This window comes from Cydia splendana, chromosome 8 (assembly GCF_910591565.1).
Source record: "Cydia splendana chromosome 8, ilCydSple1.2, whole genome shotgun sequence".
NCBI lineage: Eukaryota > Metazoa > Arthropoda > Insecta > Lepidoptera > Tortricidae > Cydia > Cydia splendana.
The window spans coordinates 21,887,470-21,904,491 of record NC_085967.1 but is presented as its reverse complement, the minus strand read 5'-3'; the positions used below and the strand labels follow the sequence as shown (position 1 = coordinate 21,904,491).

At 35.9% G+C, this 17,022-nt stretch overlaps 1 protein-coding gene and 1 long non-coding RNA gene across 2 annotated transcripts in view; both read left to right on the top strand.

The window, feature by feature from the left end:
- The window catches only part of LOC134793036 (uncharacterized), an 814,647-nt gene that overhangs the window by 277,237 nt on the left and 520,388 nt on the right, over positions 1-17,022 (top strand). The window lies entirely within an intron of this gene.
- LOC134793285 (3-oxoacyl-[acyl-carrier-protein] reductase FabG-like) lies at positions 298-1,279 on the top strand. Its single transcript, XM_063764850.1, has one exon. It carries the CDS (start codon positions 304-306, stop codon positions 1,036-1,038), a length of 735 nt encoding a protein of 244 aa, XP_063620920.1. The 5' UTR covers positions 298-303; the 3' UTR covers positions 1,039-1,279.

Here is a 17,022-nt window from a genome sequence, read left to right as displayed (position 1 = left end):
ATTATACCTACAATAAGATAAGACATTATTATTTAACACGTTGCGATGAAAATATCGGAGTCAGAATCTGTTGGAAAGCAATAAAGCTATCAGTTAATAGCGGCTCTAAAATATATATCATATTATAATTTACAGATAACACTACCTTTTAAATAGTATTTCATTACCATGTTAAACACAAAAGCACAATGAGTTTCACGCGAATCGTGACTATCGTAATAAAAACAATGCGATAAGACGTTATTATAAATTGAGTGTCGTGACTAGAAATTTACAGTAAGCATTAGATCCTCTAATAAGGCAATGAGTTTCACCGGTAAAGTGGCAATCGTGACTGGTGCTGCCTCCGGGATAGGAGCTGCCACAGCCAAAGCACTGGCAAGAGAAGGCGCTAAGGTAGTACTGGTAGATAAAAACGAAGAAAATCTTAAAGACGTTGCAAATGATTGCGAACAATATGGCAATAAACCTCTCATCATTAAAGCAGATGTTACTAAAGACGAAGATGTCAAAAACATTGTTAAAGAAACTATCGATAACTTCAATCAGTTAGACATACTGATTAATAACGCAGGTATTGTCAACATATCAACCATATTCGATAAAAACCTTATGGAAATTTTTGACCACGTTATGAACACGAATCTGCGCTCCATGGTTTATTTGACGCACCTCGCCGCTCCATTCCTTATCAAGACTAAGGGAAACATCGTCAACACTTCGAGCGTCTGCTCTCTACAAATTCTTGCAGGGAAAGACCTGCTGGCTTATTCTGTTTCCAAAGCAGGAGTAGATCACTTCACGCGCTGTGTAGCTTTAGATCTAGCTCCTCACGGTGCCAGAGTAAATGCTGTGCATCCTGGACCTACAAAGACAAATATTATTAAAGACATAGAAATATGGAAGGGCTGTACTGCGTTGAAAAAGTTGTCAGAGCCTGAAGAGATTGCAGATTTAATTCTGTTCCTGTCCAGTGATAAGGCTAGGAGCATTACTGGATCGACGTACGTTTGTGATAACGGGGCGCTCTTGACATAAATCATCATTGCTGGGGGCTGGGGGTGTTCTTGAAATATTGGAGGGAGATATGGAGTCAGACCAAGATAAGTGTGCAACGATTTTGATAGCACACGCAGTGCAAATGAAATTTATACGTAATAATTTAAGCCTTAAGTATTTTGTAGTTATCTTTATAGTGCAATAAAGTTTAAATAATAATAATAAATGACCGGGCTCGAAAGACCCGAGAGCTTTAAAACGGAGATACAAATAATGGTAATAATTCAGAGAAGTTTGACGTTTAAAATAATACTTGCACTGCGTGAGCTACCAAAATCGTTACAGACTTATCTTGGTCTAAATCTAGCTAGTGTTCTTGTTACGAAACTTTCCTCTTTAAAATACATATAATGAATTTATGTTCCAAATTATAATATATAATTGGAAAACTTATTTGTTGCTTGATTTACACGAAGAATACCACCTTAAAGAGCCTCCTTGAAACTTCAACTTTCATTGTAATGTCAAATCAAGTTTAAATTTTTGAAGTCCGAATGTTACTCTTGGTAGGGTATCCCATACAAATTGATTAACTGTGTACCGCCCGCCGACAGTAAGCCAAATGTTTTCCCTTTGCGGTTTAGGCGGAGGCTAAAAGGGTGTGGAAAGGAAAGTACATTTAAACGCGATCGATTTAGCCATTTGGAAGAAAGAAAGAAAGAAAATACATTTTTCACCCCAGCAGCTCGAACAAGGGTACTTTGCTTCTTAAAAACAGTGAGCAAAATCGCATTTGACATTTGACATAATGACATTCAAGTGACCTTTATAGTCAATGTCATTTCAACATGCGAGGTCTAATACAAGTTCGAAATACTGGGGTTCTATTATCTCTGTCCCTTTCACACTGTTATCAAAAAGAAACAGGCAAAAAAAAGTACAAACGATATTCAACGGTATATTGACGGTTTATAATAGACCCCCGAAAAACTTCAGAACGCATCGTTCCAAACCACGTACGAGTATGAATTCTTAATAATTAATTAATAAAAATAAAGTTTAAGATTTATTTGATAAAAACTTATAAAAACACTATATTTTAGGTATTTTATTGTACAATTAAAATAATGAACTCAAAAAATACACAGATTATCACGCAAAATTAATTATTTTACTTTTAAGAATTTCTACTATAGTTGACAAATAGTACGTATCCACAATTCGGACCGTATCTTACAAAGTTTTTTTTTTACAAAAAAAAGTTGTCGATTGAAGTGTCAGTTGATGTTCGTTATTTCCATATTATTTTAGGGGCATTCCATAATAAACGCTACCAAGGGTTCAAAAATGAAAATTCGTTTAAGAAGTCAACACTAACCTATTTCCATAGAAAACATACCAAACCTTCATGTCAGAAAAAAAAAACCGAAAAAAAATCAATTTTTACATGTTTTTCATGTACTTGATCGCAACGTTTAAATGATAGGCGTAAAACTAATTTTATACAGCGATATTGGCAAGACTAATTAAAAAGAAAGTAACTGTAAACTGTTACAAATTTCCCGCAGTTATTTCAGGTAAAATATCGTAATTTTATAATTTGTCTTTAAAAATATTAAAAAGCATGGATTAATCGGTTTTTAGAAGAGTATTCTAGACTGTGGTCTCAAAGTAACACCCGAAACGAAAAAGAGATAAAAATATGTGTAACTTTTCCCGTAATTAACTATAGCCAAACATGTTTTGCCAAAGAAAGGCTATGATGTGAACCTATGCAAATGTGTAATAGTTGTTGTTTTAGCGTCTGCTTTAGTCGTATGTTTTAAAGTTTGAAGTTGTGTAACACCCGAAACGTGTTGATCGTCCGCCTGTCAGTCCCCGGCTTTTCGCCGTGATGGTTAGTGCTAGAAAGCTGCAATTTGGCAAGGATACTTAAATCAATCATGGCGACAAAATAGTAACACAAAAACTACAAAAAAATTTTTTTTTAGGTTTGCTCCTGTACAAAATATTTTTAATTTTTTTGCGACTTTAATCCTGTGATGTGGGGTGTCGTTGGATAGATCTTTCAAAATGAATAGGTGTCACCATCAACCATTTTTTGATTAAGTGAATATTTTCGGTAATATTCGCATCGAAAGAAAAATAATTATGATATCTTCGAGAAACAGTTTTTATTGTTAAGATCAATGTATTTTATAATAATTCAGCATTTATTACTTATGTTTTTAATCATATTTATTAAAAAGACAATAATTGCAATAAAATGAGCCATAATTTCGTATAAATCTGTCTTAATTTCGTACTCGTAACACCCGAAACGAACCATGAGTAACACCCGAAACAGGTAATTTATTTTATTAAAATTAATTGAAAAGTGATACTAAGTGTTACTTCAGTGTTTCAGTAGACTATACTAACTTTTATTACTTGACATAAATAAAACTGGAGGTTACTTGACAAAATTCGCTAAATTATGCATTTTGGTACTGATGGTCAGAAGGTATAGGCCAATTCCCGTAACGCCCGAAACAGCTACTTTTTAGTGATTCTCTCGTTATTGCTCTTATACTTTAATTATGTGTGTACAGGAAAAGAAAATATTATCAAAGTAGTAGATGAATCAATAGTTATAACCTCCTAGTTCCTGTTACAATATCGAATAAAACCTTATTTTAAGAGTTCAAGTGTAACACCCGAAACGGTGGAATGACCCTTTACTGAAATGTATTATTACGTTTTGTTTTTGTGTTCGATTGCGGTAATTAAACTTAATTGTTTGTATATCTTAAGAAAATAAGTGCATAGGTATTAAGTTATGAAGAAGGATTACATTTTTCAAGTTGTCTAATAGGTATGTTCTCACTGCTCAGGTGAAATCTTTTGTGTACTACACGAGATCAAAGTTATTTACATCTTGTGCGCTTTTGAGTCCCTTACTACGCTCAAGATGCTAAATGAGATTATAGAATCTTTCGCTTGCACGGGATTCAAAATAAGCACTCGAAGAAATATCAAACTTTGATCTCTTGTTGTACAAATAACCATATTTACGTCATGGGTGACGGTAATTGGTTTTTGCCTCCTATGAAAAAAAATTGTAAGAGCGATATTCAGATTTCAAAATCTGTTATAGTTGCGATCAAAGAATATAATACTCACTGTTTCGATTTTGATATGTTCCGATCGCTGGTTCTTATTTTTCTATCACGTCGCATTCAAGGCTAAAGGTCATATATAACGATATCAAAATTTTGACAAATTGTAAAATCAGAATAACGTCAGTTCAGAACCTTCAAAAAGATCTAATTTGGCTTAATTCTGTTTTAAGTTCGGTAATCAGGCTCAAGCCGGTGGCAAAGCAGCCTAATTACGAAATAAACAAACTGCCGTTAGGGTTTGGTGTAAATGGTTTAACTTTTATGATTTTCACACATTATTTGGAATAAATTGTTGGTAAATGTCCAGTAAGGGTGACTAAATAGTACCAAAAAGAATAGATAGTATAGAGGGGTCCTGTCATTGTAAATTTCGTAGTCACTGTAAATTTACTACCATCTATCGACACACGACTAAAACTCAAAATGAAAACGTATAAAGTTATCAAAAAATGTATATACATGGATAAATGAATTTATTATTTTTATATCATTTTGACCCATGTTCATTCACTGATATCTATGTGTTAAAATTGTTAAATATGAAACGGTGTCGTCACGCCATCTAGCCGAGGATAGGCTAAAGGTGTGTGCGGCATCTATTCGAGAATGACTTTTACTTGAATTCCGAGGCACGTTTTTTCCTTAGACTTTATTCGTCTTATACGAAGTTACATATGTCTTTGATAGTACTTCGTGTGGGTAGGCTTATGGGTACTTTCTGACAAATTATTTTATTTTAATGTGTTTAAAATAAAATACAAGTAATATGAATCATAACTCGTACTCATTGAATTTAAACATTTACACATAAAATTAGCGCAATAGGTTGAAGTATTCGGCCTGGAAAGGTATTTACTTGCAAATGTGCACGTTAGGTATCTAAATAAACAAAAGTTATTTATTTATATATGTATTTATTTAATCTTTGTTGCACAAAACTTATCGTACAAAAGGCGGCTTTAATGCCAAAAGCATTTTCTACCAGTTTATTCAATATGGGCCATTTTTAGAGGAAGTCATCCACTCCTTTTTTTGTATTTGTAAAATTTTATGTCGTTTCTACTAGAAATCACGAGCTCTTTCAGTTCATGTTAGAAAAGTATCTTTATCATATTTCCTTACCCATGTACCCATCCCATCCCATAGGTAATCATTCCAATCCCATAGGTACGAGTATACAGGATGATTCATGAGACGTGAGCAGGACTAATCCTGCACACTCAGTAACTGATAATTGATCGATCACCGTCGTATTTAGGAGAAACAAAAACACTTTTTCCTATTTTTTAGCTTTTTGGTGAGGGCAAATTTAATTCTCAACAATCATGGTCACCCTACAGGACCTAATTAATAAACATAAAACCTCTTTAACCGTAATGGCATTTTGATTACGAAGAAAATAAACTGTCAAACTTGAGTGAGATACGAGTTTTCAAAAGTAACCAGACCGTGATGACAGTAATGACATTCAATTTGACACAGAATATCGGTAGTTTAGTATTCTAATTTTAGGGTGACCATGCATGTCGTAAAAAAATTAATAACTTTTTTTTTTCAACACGACTAGAAAATTTACGTTAACCTCACTAATACTGATACGAAACAGTTGCTTATAATTAACGATATGCGCAGTGTTAGTCCTGCTCACGTCTCCTGAATCACCCTGTATATATGTAGTCAAATAATAGAGTACCGCTCTTTAACATTTAGACCAGCGTTTGAACTAAAATTGACGATATTCAGTCGAAAATCAGACAATTAATAAAAAGGGAAATAGTAATCATTATACGCTTGCCTTATTTTAAAATTACGTAGCTTTCCATTTTTTCGTCTAATAACTAATTGAAATTCCAGAAGGTACCTAAGTTGTTAAATTTGTATTTTTCCCTATTACCTCTTCTCTCTCAAAGATTTTAATGAATTGTCGACGAAGCAAAATTTATACCTAACTAGTTAATTTCGGAAAAAATGCTTCGTTAGAAGAAAAAACAGCGCTAACAGTAACAGAGCAAATTACTACTAAAATTTTAAGTTTTCTGTGAAAAATTAACCCCTAACGAATGTGAGAAATAAGGTCTGTAATTAAATAATATTCGCTCAACTTAATTTACGAGACACTCAGAAATATATAGAGGTACAGCTGCGCCGTATAATTTGAGTACCTCATGTATAATGTACCGGCAAAGTGTTCTATTGCACGCCCATAATTTTTACGATTGCAATAAAAGACAACTCTTTGTCTCTACTGATAATGTACCGTTTGACGAGAATCCTGGTATACGAGTCATCGTCATCATCATCATTCAGCCTATATACGTCCCACTGCTGGGCACAGGCCTCCTCTCATGCGTGAGAGGGCTTGGGCTATAGTCCCCACGCTAGCCCAATGCGGATTGGGGACTTCACATACACCTTTGAATTTCTTCGCAGATGTATGCAGGTTTCCTCACGATGTTTTCCTTCACCGAAAAGCTAGTGGTAAATATCAAATGATATTTCGTACATAAGTTCCGAAAAACTAATTAGTACGAGCCAGGATCTGAACCCGCGACCTCCGGATTGAAAGTCGGACGTCATATCCACTCGGCCACCACCGCACTCCGGTATACGAGTAGGTAGGCAATATTTAATTTTGCTAACGTTTTCTAATAATTTGTTAGACCAAGTAGTGAAAATGTTAGAGTATGTTATATATTTGTAATCTACTCACAAAGTCCTTTCATTTGGTACCCCACATGGGATGTTTAAAAAAAAGTTAAAAACTTTGTACCTACTGCGGATGACATGAATGAAAAGTAACCTAAAACCTGTTCCGCCGCCCTACTATGTTGTCAAAACAACTACAACTCATGGCGCAAAATGCTGGTTCTCTGTGCCGGTTCTATGCATTATAGTCAATGATGTATAACACCTATCTTATCAAATAAGTAAAGTGAAACTGTGAACTAAGTTACTCAAATTGTATCTAACACAATGCCGCCCACTGGGACCAAACATCAAACATTCTAAAACATACACGTAAAGTTACAAACAGTCTGCTAGGTAACTTTAAAGGATGACTCACGCTAGACCATGCCGGGGCCGGGCCGGAGCTTCCGGCGCTTCGTTTCCTATGGAAAGCACCACGTGATCACCGATCAGCCTTCATAGAATATGACGTGTCGGACGCTTCGGCCCGGGCACGGCCCGGTCTAGCGTGAGTCATCCTAAACGAAATACATAGTTACTTGCAGGCCTAATTTTAGTTGCGATACCATTTCAACCCAGCTTTGCTACAGGAAATGTCAATTAGCGTTTTCCCGGTAGGGAAAATCGGGGTAACCTTTGGCACAGGGCTCGGAACCGGTATTGAAATACTGTAACGTTTATAGAGTTATGTCTTGATGTTGGTAGGGATTGTACCTACATTAAGAACTACCAACATCAAAACGTCATTTATGTTAAACACAGATACGTTACATTGGCGCCCAACGTGGGGCCTATTAATATCGTTTCAAAACCCTTATACATACTTAAATAACTTCATTAAAAACCGGTTAATTAATGGAACGCGAACTAAAAATTTACGTTCTCTCTCTTAACCGGTACGAAGAAGGAACGGAATTTTATAGTTCGCGGGGAACGATTTAATACCGGCTTACTCTCAGCTTTCGGAGTGTTTATTCTTTATTGTATTGCAGTTATTCTCATTATACATTACGTGTTACAATTTGAGGACGGTAGGTACATGACACCATGGAAGGGCACTCAATATTTCTTAAGTCTAGGTGCATGCATTTCTGTCTCTCTCGGCTTGACAGTCACATTTCGGCTTAGGGTAACATTCCATTTCTGACCGCAGCTGCATGCACTAATTAAAAATGCATTACTAGTACGAACGCGTCGGTGTTATTGTCAATTTCCATAGTAAAATGAATGGTAGTGCTGCTGTCGTTGGAAATGGACTGTCACCTTTACATTGTGATGATGTTATTCGGTTATTGAACCATCGTAAATTCTAAACAATACCTCCGTCTAATAAACAACAAAGCTAGGTGCCGTTACAAAGCGAAATTAGTGAATAATGCCGTCCAAAGTTACACACGGAAACGAATCCATTGTTTACGATGTCCCTTTCATGCTCTTTAAAGGCCAGGCAAAGTTCAACCTTATATGTATTCTCAGAAGAACGATTATTGTGAAAAACGGCCGGGCCTACCGCGAATACTGAAGTTCACCAATAGCGGGCATCTTTTTCTTTTACTCTATTTGGTAATTTGAGTGACAGAGAAAAATTCTTGCATTTTGCGAACCTCGGTGTTCGCGGTAGGCCCTCCGTCCCCTTTCACCAATTTCAATCGCTCAAGCAATTATCAACTCTAACTTTATTTTAATAAGACTGATTTGCGACTGTGCTAAGTAAAAGTGATTTCAATTATGACTACCAGTCATGTGAGTACAGTACATCAAACCCGTTGTATTTTCGATTCACTTCAAAACGGATAACGCTGGATATTCAGCGAAGAACCTTTGATCTTCGCTGATGGAAATAAATTTGTCTAAAAGATCTCTGGAATTCTTTACTGAGAAGTCTTTATTGACTACTTTATCCAAGTATTTTTTTTCAAATAGCGGCGGAAGGATGGGTTTCTGAGGGAGCCTGTTACAATTTTTGCTTACAAGATCTTTTATTTTATGTTTACTTTTCTAAACCATGATTGTTCATTTATAATATTTAAGTACCTGACTATTTAAGCGTATTATGATTGTTTTAATTATTGGATATTTTGGTTCCGTACCAAAAAAGGTAAAAACGTCCGTCCGTCTGTCTGTCACATAGCTAAATATCTCGGGAACTACTTACGCTACCGATTTGGAATAGTTATGAACAATGCTGACTTAGATGCCTTGAATGTGTCGCAGAGGTGGCAGCAGGCCATTGGAGGCAGGCAATAATCGCTTATGTGTGTGGACGTTATTGGCCTAGGACGGCATCGGCAGGCCGCCCGATAAGGCCAGAGACTGCAGGCGGACTGGTAATCAGTGGGCCCCTTTAGGTCAGGTTAGGGTATCATTTGAAAGAGCTTAGGTAAGTTGTACATTCCAAAAATGTTTTACAGTGAAAAAAAAAATTCGTGTATGTAATACACATTTGCGTACAATACACACAATTCGCAATACACGTTACATGTAATAGGTACTTGAAATTTGTACAGAACCGTCGTAAGTAAGATGCAAAAGTGTGAACATTAGGTACATAATTATTAGATAAGGGAACATTATTATTAGACCTTTCTTCATTATACAAATAGAGAAACATAATCAGTCAATTTAAAATGTAAATAAGTTTGTAGGGTCACTGATATAAAAATAATGTTAATGATTTTGTTTTTACTTTTTACTTTTTAATCCAGCTTTACGATTATATAACTCGATTGTAGATCACTAATATAACACTATCCTTTCAGCTCAGTCTCTAGAAATGTTAAACCCTGTATAATATTAAGGAGTAAGTACGTTTATTTTTCATACTGGGGTATGGGGTGAAGTCAAATTAAACAGAGTGCAGTGATCTAATTCATGGAATCAAGATCAGAAGCGAGCGATCAAAGGCAAGAATTTTCATCTTACGCTGAGACTAGCTTTCGCCTCTCTTTATCCAGAATTAAGAGTGATCTCGAGATTTGTAACAATTAGGTATTTATTTATTTTAATCTTTATTGCACAATACATGAAGGTACAAATGGCGGACTTAATGCCTGAAGGCATTCTCTACCAGTCAACCAATGGGTCAAACCAGAAAGATTAAGTAGGTGCAGTGTCTTTAAACTTAAATGAATTTGTAACCAAGACTATACATATATGAATATAAACTATGTTGATAAACTTACACATATACTTAATACAAATAAACCTACTTTGATACTATACATATTTATATACCTAGTGTGAATCATTAAGTTGACGAAGAAGAAAGTTTGTCAAGGAAATGCTTGCGCAGCATGCGCTTGAATGTGAATTTGGTCTGCGCTTGTCTGATAGAGAGTGGGAGACCGTTCCAAAGTCTGATAGCCTGGACAGTGAAAGAATTGGACATGAGGTATCCGTGATTGGACTGAAGTCCACCCTACACTAGCTAGCGTCTTTTGAGCGTCGGCGTCTAGTCACCGCTACTATTGGAAAATGGCGTCGCTGTGCAGATGCGCCAACGTTGCGTCAAGTTGAGTAGACGCCGACGCTCGGGAGATGTAGTCTGGGGTCACTCCAAGTCCACGAGGTGACAGGTGACCTTAAACTACCACACATAGATGGCATGAAATAATATTTAATGTAATAGTTTTGTATATCTTCATGTTGCATTTTTTTTCTGTGTAACATTTCTTATTTAATAATTAGTCTACTATAATAATATGTATTAGCTTTATAAGCGCGGGGAATAACGTACCAAGCAATTACCTACTTTCCGACCTCACTGAGGTAAACATACGCCGACCAGAAAGCCACTTTAATATAAGCGTTATGAAGCCGATGTGTTTCAAACCAAATATGGCCGCCACTTGATCGTCGGTTACTGTCTCGTTCTAACAAGTAAGTGCGAGAGAGACGTAATAAGTGCAGATGAGATCGCGGAGCTAAAGCGATACTGACGTAAATACAGCCCTTCGTGCCTACTATGCATATGCCCGTGCATGGCTACAATATGGCATAGTAATATGGGGAACAATAATCTTATGTATGTACCTATTTAGTATTCAACGCCTCCAGATCAGCGTTGGCACTAAAACCCGTATTGTATTTAGTAACTAGCCTACCTAACAATATGACTAGAACATAGGTATGCATTGTGTATTGTATGTTAACAATTAAATCCAACACTGAAGTCTTTACTTGTCCTATCATGTAAACAAACACTTCACGAACACATTATCACACTTTTCTCTGGAATTACACAATAACCATCACATAAAACTTAAATAAACCCACAAAGTATTGAAATCAACCAAATAACCACCGGAAAATATCATTTCTAATAAGATTATCAGCAATAATCGCAGTAACGAATGGATCACCTCAAAAACATCTGACATTACGAATTATCTAGATTGTCTATGAATCCTATTGTTGGAATGACACTTTGACGTCATATTTCTTTAAAGCCCAACCAGAAATATATGATCAAGATCATTGTCAAGAGGGCGCTGTTCTCTACATGAGAGTGTGGTGACAGTTCAGTTTAGTATGACAAATTTAGTTCCAATGAAATTCCGCAATATGGCGCGTGATCACATATTACTCAGGCTTTACATGATAAGACATGTAAGGATGAATACACTTTAAAGTATCATACATAATGAAGCAGTTTACACGCAGCCAAAGTACAAGCTACAGGATAAAATGGCTATTATATATCTGCAACTTTAAAGCTGCTTTGGAACTTCCGAAAGCTCTCGCGCGATACATTTTTTATCCGAGTTTATGTTCCTACCATCGCCCACAATATTAACTGTACCTTATGCTTTTTGTAATAAGGTCCACCGATATACAGTTAGGATTGTTGCTGTTTGTACGATGAGCGGCAAAATAAATATATTATAGGACAATTTTACACAGATCACCCTAGACCTAGTCCCACAGTGATGGAATAAAATGATGTAAAAAAAATTGTACGTATAAAAATTAAAAATATGTATTATAATTAAGCGTAGTTAATGGTGCTCATACACTGTCAGTTAAATAAATGTTGCCAAGACTAGGCTCATAAAGTTTTTACACTAAAAAGTTCAGGTCCCGTAGTAGGTACCACTTTTACTCTGTAAGTCCTAACTTTATAAGCTCTAACTGTATAAAGCCAACATCTTGGTCAAACAGTACGGCTTGGCCGTTTCGTTGCAGTCACATTAAATAGGAGTCATATATCAGTTCTATCAGTATCAGTACTACTGATTCAGTAGTTAAAAAAAAACAAAACACTGTGCTGTCGCTTACCGCAGCTCTTTCGGATGTCAACTGTTTTCGATACATCATTCATTATGATCTCATTTGCGACAAACCGTACCTAAACCTACGACATATCTTAAAAAAATACGCATAATAAGCCGAGCGAATTCAATAGGTATTCCACCGTCAGATATATTGGGATGTGTGAGCGAGACAGCGCTATGCACGTACCTATACAGCGATGTCCTATAACATAAGTACCTAGTATATTTTTTATAATCTACCTATGAATGTTGTCTTCGGTGAAACTTGGATTATTCATTCAACATCATAAACAAGTCTGTAAAAATCAGAACTAAATGTATAAAATTACTGTAGGTATAGTACCGCGTTACCCAGCATGAAATAAAACTGTGTAATCGGATTATGTCATGCATAATTAATTTAATATACATCCCGAATTTCGAACTCAGCCTTTGTGGTCATCGGGTGACTGACGCGATATAATCCGATTACATAGTTTCATTTCATAACCTACCTAAATTTAAATAACGGACAATATGGGAAAGGATAGGATTAACTGGCTGAAATCTATTTAATAAATCGTCCCTGTTATTCTATAACTTGTTTAATTGGTACAAAATAAAGTATACACGTCCTGGCGGTGCTCATACAATGCTAACTGAGGTGGAATCTTGGTATCAGATACCCAGTAAGTGTTAATAATTTAGGAGTATCACCCCATAATAAGGAAGCAATAAATTTAAAATAGTTAGACGGACAAAAACGACAGGCTAAAATAAACAACGATTAGTTAAAGCGAAACCATAAGTAAAAAGGGTGTAATTTATGAGTTGTCCGATGTATAGTTTCGAGGAAATTACAAAAACTACGCAAACAACGTCGATTCTGGCTTTCGCTGGGAGAAATAAAGGGCCGTCACTGTACACAACGGTAAACTAATCTAGAACCTCAACACATGACCCTAAGGTCTACAATACGATACGTAGCGGTATCTACTTTGGTCAATTCGAATGTTTCAGTAACATGTGCGAACTCTGCGCGCGCGTCGCTGGTGGCGGGCATTTTGGCATCCCTGTGCGAGCGAGCGAGACAGAGCAACACCAGCCGATGGCGCCATGTGTGGGAAGAAGACAACAAAACGCACCTTCGGACGGGACGTCACGACAAACGGGGATGTGCAGACACTTGTAGCGAGAATGTATTTTATTCACTGTTAATAAAGTCGACCGTAGTAGTTTAAGTAGAGATAAGCTGGTATTGTAAAGGTTTTTCGCTAAGAACGGGCGAGGAGAAGGACACTCAGATTCCAGACACCAAAGAGGGCGGCGCGACCGTTAGATTTGCTCTTGCTACGAAATATCGCCAAGTGTTATCTAACTTTGTAAATTATATTTAATTCTGTATAAAATCAGATCTAGAATCAGTGGTTCCGGTTGGGCGATATAACCAGTTAAGTACTTACCTAGCATTAGGCCAAGAGTAATAATGTTACCTATAACCTGCCAAGCTTATTATAGATTATGAGTATTTAAAGGTGACATCCTATAATTATATTATATCTAATGAGTTCGACTCTCATTATTGTTGCCTAATAAATATGGTTAAATACAGCTATAGAATCAGGGATTCAAGCTCCCGCAGATAATTTGATGTAAATGAATTGTATATGGAAATATGTACTGGTATTGTATTTTGTAGTTGAATATTACCGACTAATCATGTTAAACCGTCATTCGCAATTATGCTGTGTATACTGTCTTGGACATTACGAGTAGATTGTTATTAGATGTTTATTGTTAGATAACTGAAACGTGTAAGCACCAATGTATCTAGACATTACAATGTTGATTATTAAGGGTCGAGCCAAGGTTTTCCTGGGTTTTTCCTTGGTTCGAAGAGTACATACATATTGTTCCCAGGGGGGTATGTGCGTTGGTAATTGTTATTGTATTTAATAAAGACTTCATCAAATTCTGGTAATGGTTCGAGCAATAAAAGGCATAGGTTGCACTTCATATTTGTATTACCACAGTGTAGAGATTACTTATTGAGTTTATATCCAAGCACGGATAATTGACTTCCAGAAAACTAATGCCTTGTGGAATTTTTCATAGGAACGCACAATACCCCACGAATTTGCGATAATAAATTCAAGTATATAAATCGCCATGCGCATTTTTTCTACAGACACCCCAAAGTAGTTCAGACCCCTGTTATAAGACAGTAATTACATCTAGTTTCTCTCTTTATGACTCAACGACTTAGACTGGTATATTTTATCAACCCCAAATGCCATCTCACGTGATGCCGTGGCGCAGAATCTAGATTTTGTGTCTAAATTAAATTACACAAAAAAAAAAGACACAACTAGAAAAAGAACCTGTAACTAAAAAAATCAAACACAACGTAGGAAACTTTAAATGTTATTAAAATAATTGACGATCACTATTATATATTTACATACTTGAGAAAGGTCTGAGAGGGGTATTAGGTTACCTAGAGTGCTAATAGACTTTGTTATAAGGTTTAACAATCAAAAATTCCAAGACAGTATACCTACTTATATGTCATTGAATTTTATTTTGTGTGTGTTTTGTGTACAGTGACGTAGATATTTTGTGCTAAACAGTCTTTTGTAGTAAAAGTTTATTTGATTAGTTTAGACTATGGTTTATAATTCGCCTTGAAGGTTGCAAATAGGCGCGAAGCAGGTACCAAACGACGGACTACAATAGGACCAGATGGGTTGCCTGGGCAGTTCAAGATTAGATAGCGTAGTACGAATGCTGTTGTAGAAATATCGACCATAGGACGTAATATAATAGAGTTATTGATGGCGAGATGTGACAGGCGTGGTATTTTATTTAAAGCGGAGAGTGAGATATTTAGATTGAGTTTAATGCCGCCGAATAGATAGTAACTCATTTAATATAAAGTTAGTAATGTGCGAGCTTCTGATACGAAGGTCAATTCGGTTGTTATGAGATTTACGAGGTTACATAAATTATGTAGAGCTCTAGTAGATTTAATGTTGATGCATTTCTTAGAGTTGAGAAAATAAGGGAAATCGGATAATAGTGCAAAACTGAGTAGTATTCGCTTGTGAATTTACGACGAACGCGATGTATAATTCATTTCAAAGATCATGTAGTATGTATGTATGTCACAAATAGATATACCGTTTAAAATTGTAGGCTTACACGCACCTCTTGTTACACATATCTTCCTAAAATCAAAGGTACACAAAGTAATTATCTATCTCAATTGATGTTGTTCCGCATAATATGCGTTTATATATTTACTATTGAAGATGATTATTAATTATTGAAAGAGAACTAATCAATTATGATTGCCCGTTTTAATAGTCCATGGTAGTAATTTTACAGATGACACTAATTTCAATTGGTTTACATATGGCAAGCAAGTAAAGCTGCCATGAACGAGGTTGAACAGACAATATTAGGAAATTTAAATTTGACAGTATGTGCCTGGCTTTAATAAACAACTAGATTTGATCTCAGGTAGAAAAGCTCTGATGTATTACTGGCAGTTATGACGCGGAATTGGAGGGAGTCTAACCGGATGGGGATAACCTCTGAGGACGCAATTTGTTGGGCTTTCTTTTGTTTCTCGAACACAATTATATTTGCATATTTTATCTTTTATTGAGGCTTGTAATTTGTACACATTTGAAGGGATGCTTCGACGTTACTACGTCAAGAAGAATAGGGACTCGATTAATTGCCAGTATAGACCAAGGTTATACGGCTTGCGTAGGATACCCTGTGCCCACTCAAATTGAAGCGCTGAGGGTCAGCACTGGCCATAAATAAAAGAAAAAAAAATTGGTACCATTTAACATCAAATACTATCACAAACCAACGTAGTGCACTTGTGCACTTGCTGACCCTCCATATGAAAAGGCTACGTAGCAATCACACATATTACTGGAGCCAGGCCCTACGTGGGTGGTGCAAACGGGATCAATTCTAGAAGTTTTGGCGTTATGGATGACGGACCCGGTCTAGTCAATCAAATCTATCGTCATTTACGCTTAGGAGCGACTGTTCTTGCGCCCCTCCTCTGTTGGACGCAACAGACCCAGGGAATTAAACACTCTCGTACTAGACGAACGATATTTATAGCAGTTCATGTCCCGCTCCATGAGGAAATGACTCTGTAACGTGTGGCCAGGCCATTGTCTGTTCGAACTATTATTTCTTTTGAAAAAAATCAAGTAACTTACTAAAATTTTACAGCCATATTACATCAATTATAACAATATTTAAAGACTCCAAAGAAAACATTTAACAAAGGGGTTTTGATATCATGACAGTAGTCGAATAAATGAAGGAAAGTAAATTTTACTATAACACAAGATATTATATATCCTAACTCTGTTATAACAATATTTAAAGACTCCAAAGAAAACATTTAACAAAGGGGTTTTGATATCATGACAGTAATCAAATAAATGAAGGAAAGTAAATTTTATTATAACACAATATATTATATATCTTATCAATTGCAATCTTACCATAATTTGGATAACATGGACACGGAAAAGTTTGTTTTAAATGCAGTTTTATGGGGCGAGATCTCTTGACAAAAATACAAGCATTAGTATCAGCAAATGTAAACATGATGGGTAAATAGTTAGTAACAGAAATGAATGGGAATTAAATTATAATCAGCAAACTAATTGTAATACGTGTGAACTTAGTGTGAAAAATCTCTGGCCAGAGTACTGCGTGATTTTGAAAGGAGTGAACGAATGCAACTTAGAATCTTGAGAGGTGATGAGTGAATAATATTACGATTGTTTGGTGACGAATGAGCCAAGGGATCTCGTCGTTATAACTGTAACTTACGGGCTCGGCAATTTCTCTTAATGAATTTATAATTATATAAACGCATTAGT